Here is a 10742-nt window from a genome sequence, read left to right on the forward strand (position 1 = left end):
TGTGATTAATATGAACGTCAATGTACAGTATAATGAGTCAAGCAAACAAGAATCAAGCTGTTGAAATGCACACGGACCAAAGTATTACAAATCAGAAATCTAAAACAGAAAGGTCCCTCTGATTCAAAGCGTGGGTCAAAACACGCATGCGCGGATTCAAGCACGCTGAACTTTTAGATTAAAATTTACTTCATATTTCTAGATTTATGTGCAATGACTATAAAACATGTAAATATTAATAAGAGTTACTCTTCTCACGCAGTTCATTAATTCATGCAGTGTTCAAGGTTGAAACCTTTATTTATTGTTTTAAATAATATTTTTAAATGTTTTAATGAGCATTTTTCAATGACGTTTATTTGTGGTTTTAAATATTCCCAGAGCCGCAAGTATCAATGTCAGGTGTTTAATTTTATATTAGGTCATGCAGAAATGGCGATTTATATTACAAGAAAGGAGAATGTGGATGAAGTTGTATGCAATAGTTTGGAAGCAGTGTTCTGTAATTCTGTAAAATCTAGAATCTTAATAGATTTTAATTATTATAAAGCTATGGATGACCTTATAAAGTTTGAATTCATTTATTGTAATAAAGACGTTTTAAAAATCTCTCTCTCTCTCTCAATTTCAATTCAATATTTGAATGTTGTTAGTCATGTTAGTTTGTTTTTGCAGCTTCAGGACCGTCTGAATCAGGGAACTTTTTCTGCCATATAATGCAATAGGTTCTATGACTGAGATCGCTCTCTCTCTCTCTCATAAACTAACTTCCCCTCATATGAGGAAACTTGCTCTTTCTTTCGCTGCATGAGACACGATCTGACACTCTTCTGCTGGGATTGGGCTCTTCTGGAAACTGGACTTTAGAGAAATGATGCTCATCTTTGGACTGATGCTGCTGCTGCGGCAAACTGCTGCATGTGAGTCACTTTCACATCAAACTCATCTTATGTGAAATCAGATTAATCTCTGATGAATATAATAGTACATTAAGAGTCTGCAGTGATCTAGCATTAGAGTTTTCTGACCTTCTTGAACTGTGTGTATTAGTGTAGAATTATAATATGTCAGAGAAAGTGTTTAAGTCACAGTAAGACCCTGTAAGTTTAAGATCCATGAAATCAAGATGATAGAATAGTCTTTATATAGTCTTTTTAGACCAAGTATAACAAGTGATTTTTGTACCTCTGTATCAGAAAATGTAAATAGCATTCACTGACTCATTTAAACATATTACTTTCCCTTTTAAGAGCTTGCAAACTAAGCTAACATTTATTTTAAACTCTTTGCCTGCAGTGCTGTTCTTTTCACACCTCATCACATGGTTCATCTTTTCCGCTCCTCTTTTTACAGATCTCTGTCCCTGTCTAACTTCTCTTTTTCACCCCTACAAATGCACTTCCAATCTGCCCTAAAAGTATGTGCTCTTTTTGTGAAGAAAACGTATCTACATAATTTTGAGTGAGTAGCAGAATAGACAAGCTTTGGGACAAACTACTACTATTTGCATCTTTAATGGACAGTGTTGCTTGGTTACATGCATATACAGTGTGTGTGTGTGTGTGTATATATATATATATATATATATATATATATACACACACACACACACACACACTTTTATAGACTTTTACTTTTACAACATTCAATCACCAACGAAGACAGAGAGTGTGTGCTATTCTTACAGTCCTACTAATATGAGGCAGTTGTGAACTGATAATGAGTGCTGATGAGGATTATGGGAAATGGAGTCCTGAGTGAATGGCAAGGTACAGAATCAGCTGGAGATCGTGACATATATACAGTGCTGTGAAAAGGTTTTTGCCCCCTTCCTGTTTTTACATTTTTTTCATATTTGTCACACTTAAAAGATTCAGATCATCAAACAAATTTTAATATTACACAAAGATAATGCAAGTAAATACAAAATGCAGTTTTTAAATGATGATTTCATTTATTAAGGGAAAAAAGCTGTCCAAACCTACGTGGCCCTACGTGAAATATTAATTGCCCCCTCCTGTTAAATCATGAAAGAACTGTGATTAACCACATTATTTTAGAAAGCTGAGTTAAATTTCACTAGCCACACCCAGACCTGATTACTGCCAGACCTGTTGAATCAAGAAATCACTTAAATAGAAGCTGTCTGACAAAGTGAAGCATGCTTAAAGAGCAACACATCCCAAACACACAAGCAAGTCCACCTCTGAATGGCTCAAGAAAAACTAAATTAAGGTTTTGGAGGGGCCAAATCAAAGTCCGGACTTAAATATGATTGAGATGCTTAAACAGTCCATTCATGCTCGAAAACCCTCCAGTGTGGCTGAATTAAAACCATTCTGCAAAGAAGAGTGGGCCAAAATTCCTCCACAGTGAAGTGAAAGACTCACTGCCAGTTATCACAAACACTTGATTGCAGTTGTTGCTGCAAAGCGTGGCACAACCAGTTATTAGATTTATGGGGCAATTACTTTTTCACGTAGGGCCAGGCAGGTTTGGACAGCTTTTTTCCCTTTATAAAAGAAATCATTATTTAAAAACTGCATTTTGTATTTACTTGCATTCTTTGTGTAATATTAAAATTTATTTGATGATCTGAATCTTTTAAGTGTGACAAATATGCAAAAAAATTAAAAAAAACAGGAAGGGGGCAAAAACCTTTTCACACCACTGTATATACACACGTCCTGTCACAATGTCCACACCTGCGGTCTTTGCACTTGTCCGCTTGTCTACTTGCACAATACATTTCCTGTATTTAGCTGAAGTGTTGTGGGTTTGATGACCACATGTATGTGTGTAGTACTTTTGTTTAACTAATGGGACACACTACATACTAGGTTTGTAATAATGCAATAAAAAAAATATTTAGCAATGAGTTCCTGAACGTAATGAATGATGGGATATGTTTAGTCTCAAATATGCTTTCAAAGCAGTATTAGATAGTGGGGATTTATTGTGCGAGAGAAAGTTGAACAGACTTCAGTAGATGATTTTGTTTAACACAATACCAGATGAAGGCTTTAGCTAAAGCAACATTAAAAAAGTTACCATGTTTTGAAAACATGTTACATTGAGTAAATACATATAAAAACACAAACCAACTCATTCTCACCTGTAAAAGTTTATCCAATTTCTTCAGGAATGTAAATCTCTGCTGTTTTTACAACCAGAGCCCGCATGTCTTGGAAAACTCACTGATTTTTACTTTACTGGATTCATTCAGTAACCAAACACCGCTGGGTGTTGTTAAGAGACGCACAACAATTCTGAATCATTTTCATTTGTGAAATTTAGTAAAACAGACAATATTGAGAATATATAAAGAGCATAAAGTGTTTGCAGACAGTGAAAGCATGATAATGGAATTTGAATACAATCAACATTTAGTTTTGCTTTTTGACTGAGACCATACAAAATAAATAAATAAATAAGCTGATATTCCAATGTCAAACAGATATTTTAAAGGGGTCATATGATGTGATTTTAAATTTTTCCTTTCTCTTTGGAGTGTTACAAGCTCTTGGTGCATAAAGAAGATCTGTAAAGTTGCAAAGACTAAAGTCTCAAATCCAAAGAGATATTCTTTATAAAGGTTAAGAGTCAGCCACGCCTACCTAAAACGGCTCGTTCTAACACGCCCCCACATGTCTACATCACTGTGTGGGAAGATTTGCATAACGCCGCCCAAATGTTCACGCAAAGAAAGGAGTAACTTTTATTCTCGCTGTAGTATTGTTGCTGCCGCCGCCGTGTCGTGAAGGCGCTGTGTTTCATTGTGAAAGCGAAACTACTTTGTTTGGTCTTCCAGAAGAGGACACGACTAGAAATCAGTGGTTAAGTTGTATTTACAACACTGTTCCAGCACACTTCAACCCAAATATTCAGATGTGTGCAGCACATTTTATGAAGGACTGTTTACTGATCCTGGGAGAGTAGACTACAATGCCGGCTGTTCTGACTCACAGACTGTAAGTACGTTTTCATATTTAAAGGATTTGCCACTGACGATTCAAACGCGAGTTTTGAGCAGTGTAGAGTAGCGCTTGTTGTTTGTCATTTCTCTGATCACAAATGCAGACATGGTTATATGTTTACGCGGCGTGATGCAATGATAAGTCAACGATAAGTCATTATAATCAGTAATTATGTCCCCACTGGATGCAACAAATGACTCGTTTGTAATGGGTTTTAATGTTTTTGTCTCGTCGCTCCGGCCGGACAGGGCATCACAGTATGGTGAGGGGCGTAACATTTCCGTCACACGCTTGAAGTATTCGGCCAATCACAACGCACTGGATAGCTGGCCAAACACAGCACACCTCGCTTTTCAGACCGATGAGCTTTGTAAAAATCGACGCGTTTCAGAAAGGCGGGGCATAGAGGAGAAACAATAATGTACAGTATGTGGAAAATATTGTGTTTTTTTAACCTTAAACCGCATAAACACATTTCATTACACCAAATAATGTTCTTTTTAGCAGCATCATATGACCCCTTTTATAATATGTTTCCTCAGTAAATGAGTTAGTCAGCAAAGATATTGTTCATAATTAAATGTGACAATTTAGAGTGCATTATGTGTATTAAAGAGTGAAATATATAGGGAAATAAAATGCTCACTGTGAACTGAAATATGGTCAACAATTCTTATAGTCCAAAAAGTGACCGGTTTCTCTAGAAACTCTTTGATGGCTATTTCATACTGTCTTGAATGAAGAAAAAAAACTGGATCTAAGCAGGACAGAGAGAGAAGAGAATGGTAGAAAGTTTGAGAAACCGATTCCTCACTGGTTGGAGATGCTGCTGGCCTTTTTGAGACATTGTTCCAAAGGAAAAAAAAAACATTTCAAACAATGAAGAGTGAGATCAGCCACCGCACAGCGCCGTGCTTCTGCCACAATTTATAAGTGATAAACTGCATAAGTCGCTTGAACCATTCAGATGTGACAGAATTATACAGTCGAGTGATGTGAGAACATTAAAGGTTCTGTAGTGATGCTAGCCGAAAACAGCCACGACAATTAGGTATATTGGAAAACGCCAATATTGTCAATTCAGCACCATAGTGCTTTAACTTGAAGTTATTGACACTGTACAAATAGCCTATATGTGTTGGCAGAAATGTTTTTATTATAAATATTACTGTTGTTACATATTGGGAAATATTTTAATTTTATAGAAGTTGTTTTGTAGTTTCTTCATGTTTATTTTTTTTAACTACAAATTGTATAGTTTATTATTACTTATTTATTTTAAAAACCATATAACCTTGGTAATGAGGACCATGGTTTTACTTCTTATGACCGCCATCCTACTAATACTAGTCAGCTAAACTCTATATTCTAAACAAGAACTTCTTTCTTTTTAGATGTTTAGTTCTAATGAATTTTAATTGAATAAAATGTTAATTCAATAAGGGCCTGATTAAAGATAAATATCATTGTCTTATATAAATTAGGTGTTTATTATTTACAAATAATAAAGTTCTTAAAGTTCTTAAAGGGAGATTCAACCAAAATTGTAAATCATGTCATCATTTACTCAGCATCATATCATTCCAAACCTGTATGAATTTCTTTCTTCTGTGGAACATAATTTGAGAAATTCAAGAAATGTTTGTCCATAGAGTAGAAATCAAGGGTAACCAAAAATGGTTTGGTAACATTCTACAAAATCTTCTGTTCAACAGAAGAAAGTCATTTGGAAAGTCACTAAGGAAATTATTTCAGAATTTATTAACAGTAACTTTACAGCAGTCTAGCTCAAAATCAATGCTTTACTGTCAAGTGCTTTTATATGTGACAAAAATGCGTTATTAAGTTTGTTGCATTTGTTGTGAATTCAGAAATGTATATCAGCATTTGTTTCTGTCCTGTTTTATGTATTAATTGAAGGGGGGATTTGTGGGACGGATGGGTTTGATTTGTCCAGTCCAGGGGTTAACAAACAGTACTGAGTAAAAAAACTTTACCCCCCCACCAAGTGATTTTGAGGGGGCCCCATAGCAAATTCAGTGCACAGGGCCCAGAAATACTAGCGACGGCCCTGCACATACGCATAGACCATGGGAACAAAAAAATGTATGTCTACCTGTGAACCTACAATAGATGTTTATGGTAAATTATAAATGAAGTGTTACTGTGGAAAGTATTACATAATATTTAATTAATATTGATATTAATATTTAATTTATTTTTCCTGAACTAATTTCTAACTGCTTTTTATATTAAAATCACAGACGTTTACAGATTCTGTAAAAAAAAAAAAAAAAAGCTTTACAGTGTGTGTGTGTTTTGTTCTTCAGGTCTGGATCGGTTCTGCAGGTTTGATCAGTCTGATCCCTGTTACGCAGCTTTGGGACACAAACTCAATCTGCTGATGGTGCTGGACGCTAGTAAATATTACCGGGAGTTACGTAAGAGGATGGACAACACAGCAGATTATCCAGTTTGTCTATTAATTAATGACATGATGAGAAATTGTGATCTTTATAATAACAGACCTGAAGTGACCGTCATTAATGGGACTCTGATAATAAACCGTGTGAACAGTGCAGATTCAGGGAATTACAAATTATATTTCCCTGACTCATGGTACTCAGAAGATCTTCAAGTGATTGTTGAAGGTACAGAAACTCTCTCATCAGACTCATTACAATCTCATGTTCTCCAAAGATCTCACTCTCATGCAGATCAATCCGTTGAATCTCTGTGAAGGTTTTTATTCCTGTAGCACACAGTAAACACACTACAGACTCCAGTAATAGTATGAGTCGTGTGGAAGAACAAGATTCTCCTGTGTTTGTCATGTGACTGTGATGTGTCCCTCCCTCCAGCTCCTATTGGCTCAGTGGAAGTGTCAATCATCTGCTCCTCCAGTGGGGTGATGAGGGTGTCCTGCTCCTCTGAGGGGGATCAGCTCCTCTACAGCTGGACTCTGAATGGAGATCCACTGATGGATGGAAACAGCAGCATTGATCTGGATGAGGGAACTGATGGAAACATCAGCTGCAGCGTGAAGAACCACGTCAGTCACGCACAGAACACCACTAGACTCAAACCCTGTCCTGGTGAGATCAGTTCTGTTCATCTACAGATATCAACTACACATAGTCTGATTGATTGATTGATTGATTGACTGCTGTGTTTGTGTTGTTCAGCGTCTGTGGTGTTTGTGCTGGTCTGGTGTCTTCAGCTGATGGTTCTGTTGGGTCTGTTAGGAGGTTTTCACATCTACATGAGACACACGTCAGGTGAGAGACGTTTATCATCATCATTATGGATTTGACATGCAGATATTAAGAGTGTGATGATGATGATGATGATGTGATGCTTTTAGGAAAGAAGCAGGAAGATCAGAAAGTGAGGATGAGAAGATTTAGAGAAGCACCTGAACACACAGAAGAAGATTCATGAGAGAAGCAGATCTTCTGTATGTTATATGATTTTTAACATGTTTAGACACAGATGTCTATTTTTTATTCATTTGTAAGTGGAGTCAGTTTTGAAATAAAAATTAACTTTGGTATCTTTGGCATGGTAAGTTAAATTAAAATAAAATGCTTTGAAATTAAACTGTATTTCCAGTCCAAAGTCTCAAGCTCATTTAATTAAGAGTTGGGTTAGGTGTCAAATTCCTGAATTTTCATGAGTTAATTCGGTTGTAGAATGCAGTTTTAACTCCTGTGAATTACTGTGTGGATACTGAACAGGATTGAGCACTAAAAGATAAATTAAGAACCAAATTTAGCTGCGTATCAAACTGCCAAAGTCACGTGATTTCAGTCAATGAGGCTTCATTACGTCATAACTGTTTCAAGATTTCAGTGATTCACTGCTAGTGGATGACTTCAGTGAACCCATCAACCAGCATTTATATGTCTTTTTACCTGATCTCAGATCAGTTTTATAAATTTGTTGACATTTATAATGACCAGCGTTGGGGAGTAACTAGTTACATGTAACGCGTTACGTAATTTAATTACAAAATAAATGTAACTGTAATCAGTTACAGTTACTACGAAAAAATGTGTAATTAAATTAGTTACTTATGAAAATGTTGACTATTACAAAGGGGATTACATTTGAATATTTACACACATCCACATACAGATTTAATTGATTTCTTTCCCGAATTGCACTGACTACTCTGAGACATACAGCCCTATGATTTCCGCGATGCGGAAAACAGACTGGTTTGTAGAATCCAGTCATAAAAACGGAATTCCTATAAAATAGGTCAAAAGTAGGTCAGTACACTTGAATCAAAACGCGATATGGACTAGTGTCTGTGAATATTAAGCCGCAAAAAGACATTAGGGCCTTTCGCACCACAGGAACCTTTTCATAGTACCAGAACTAATTGTGGAACTACCCACTTTTCGGCGTGTTCGCACCGCCGGAACTGGGAGCGATTTTAATACCGGACTGCCTTTTTCGAGAACCAAATTAGCTCCTACTCCGGAGCAGGGTCTAACCGGCACAACTAATACTAATCATGACGTAAGTAGACACTGATTGGCAAAACGTGTACGAAAACGCCCTCACCCGCCAAGATTTAAAACGCCGTGTAAACATACTGTAAACATTGTATCAACTTATTTCGCAAGTATGGAGAACAGCGATAGATGGACGGACGCTGAAGTGCAGGCACTTGTAGCAAATGTAGCACTGCCAGTTGTCGTTGGAGATTCTTAGTCCTCCTTTCCGTTCTTTCAATCGCTTTACGTATACGTCGACTTTCCATGTCCATTATTGTGAAACCCGCGAGACACAACAAACACACCGCTCCGATCACAGCGTCCTCCATCCTCCTGTTGTTAACGTTGTTCTTCTTTGTTTCTGTTGTTGAACAGAACAACGTCACTTCTTAGTACACATTCTCGGTGTGAATGCAACCCTTTAAATAGTACTGGGAAATAGTACGTGCAAAATCATCCCAGTACTTTAGTACCGTATATTTAGTTCTGGAACTAAAGTGGTGTGAAAGGGTCTAATATATGAATCCTGCATGTTCTGCGTGTCTGTGGAAATCAGGCGTGGACTGGCCATCAGGAGAACCGGGACAATTCCCCGTGGCCTGCAGCCGATTTGCCCCGCTATTTTAATATTATTATTGTATAATTGCCTGCCGAATGTATTATAGCGATTATTTCCGAATTCGCCATTCGATAATTAAATCTCTAATAAATCATGAATCGGTTAGTCGTCACTGGCAAAGCTTCGGCTCGCGTGCTCTCTGCGTCTCCGCCAAACGGTTTGGATCAGAGTAATCAATGCGAGAGAGAGAATGGAGAGGACTGTGGAAGCGCACAGGTGGAGCAGAGAAGCAAAACTAGGCCTGCTGTTCAGGGTTTCAAGTGCAGGTCAGATTCATCTGTAAATATGCTATTGTAGTTTTGTCTTTGTTTACTTAGTTAAGCAGCAGCAGCCCATTGCTCATCAGTCATCACTCAGAATACTGTATAAAGGACATCATTATTATCTATTGTAATGTTACAGTAGTAATTTAGCAGACAAATAATCATATGTTATAATAGGTTTAGGGGAGCTAGGGCAGACAACAACACAACCCTTACGAAAATTAACGATGATTTTACTATAAATCCAAAGTCAATGGTTACTATTGTCAAACCATGGTAACCACAAATTAACCACGGTTTTTGATACACTAACCATAATTTAACCATGGAATTTGTAGTAAAAATAAATACAAATGGTAATCCATTTGCCAAAAAAAAAAAAACATGGTTATTGTACTTTTACTATAATAAAAGCATGGTTAATTTTTGTAATGGAAAAACATGACTCGTGTTCAGTATTAGGATTTTTCCATAAAGATATTGTAGTGATGTACTAATTTTGACATGTAGGCAATTTAGAAAGTATAGTTTTGTTAAATCTTGAGTATTAAAGTCATGAGAGAGATAGATATCAGGGCAAAATAAAGAGACTGAAAAGAAAAATGGAAGTGAAGGTGCAGTTCAGGAGAGAACTTTTAATTATTTTGCATGTCCCCAACCTAAGGATTTAAACCTTTTTTATGTGAGGTCCATACAAAAAATAGGGTTGTCCACGTTTCAGAATCTGTTGTGGGTGTATGAGTGTGAGATTTCCCAGCCTGAAATTTTTTTCCCAGTCTGCCCCTCGTGGAAATTAATGGCGCAGACATGCGGTTTCATTTACTACACATAGGCCTACTGAAGCTCGCTGTGTTTGCAGCCTCTGCCGCCTCAATATGTGAGTACATGAACACATAAAAATAATCTCTAGAACTGCTCTGAGTCACTTCATGAGTATTTTACTTATTTTGAGAAAACTATCGTCATATTATATACAAAGAGACACCAATGTTTCAAAAAGACACCAATGTTTCAGGAGTTTAGTTCCCAGAATAGGACACATGCTTATTAGATAACTGTATTTGAGTTGATGTATATGCTTTTATTTATTACTATTTTTTAATTAACAATTTTTTTTTCCAAACTATTGTTAGATGCAGTGTTTCCTGTAGTTATGCAAAGATTTGGTTTCAAAAACAGTATCAGTAAACTATGTCTTATTATTTTAAATCTGCATTGAATTTTAGATCAATCTTAAAGTAAAAAGTGGTACTAAAGTCTGATTTTGTGGTGGATGTGTTCAAATTTGATCATCTTAATTCAAGTGATGAATAATTTTGAACGTCTGACAGTGTTGAGCACTACTGTAAGGTTAACCCTGCATGGTGTAAATGTTTGA

The 10742-nt window shown here is 36.5% G+C and overlaps 1 protein-coding gene across 2 annotated transcripts; it reads left to right on the plus strand.

The window, feature by feature from the left end:
* The first annotated feature begins 816 nt into the window (after window positions 1–816).
* Window positions 817–7425, plus strand: LOC107574668 (uncharacterized). Of its 2 annotated transcripts, XM_016261106.1 has the most exons (5): window positions 817–920; window positions 6308–6628; window positions 6839–7072; window positions 7163–7255; window positions 7342–7425. In XM_016261106.1, the coding sequence occupies exons 1-5, from the start codon at window positions 872–874 to the stop codon at window positions 7416–7418; spliced, it is 774 nt and encodes a 257-aa protein (XP_016116592.1). In that variant the 5' UTR covers window positions 817–871; the 3' UTR covers window positions 7419–7425. The 2 variants fall into 2 exon arrangements, with proteins under 2 accessions (XP_016116592.1, XP_016116593.1); XM_016261107.1 differs by lacking the exon at window positions 6308–6628.
* The last annotated feature ends 3317 nt before the right edge of the window (window positions 7426–10742 follow it).

The sequence above is a fragment of the Sinocyclocheilus grahami genome, unplaced genomic scaffold (genome assembly GCF_001515645.1).
Source record: "Sinocyclocheilus grahami isolate Dianchi unplaced genomic scaffold, SAMN03320097.WGS_v1.1 scaffold2303.1, whole genome shotgun sequence".
Classification (NCBI taxonomy): domain Eukaryota; kingdom Metazoa; phylum Chordata; class Actinopteri; order Cypriniformes; family Cyprinidae; genus Sinocyclocheilus; species Sinocyclocheilus grahami.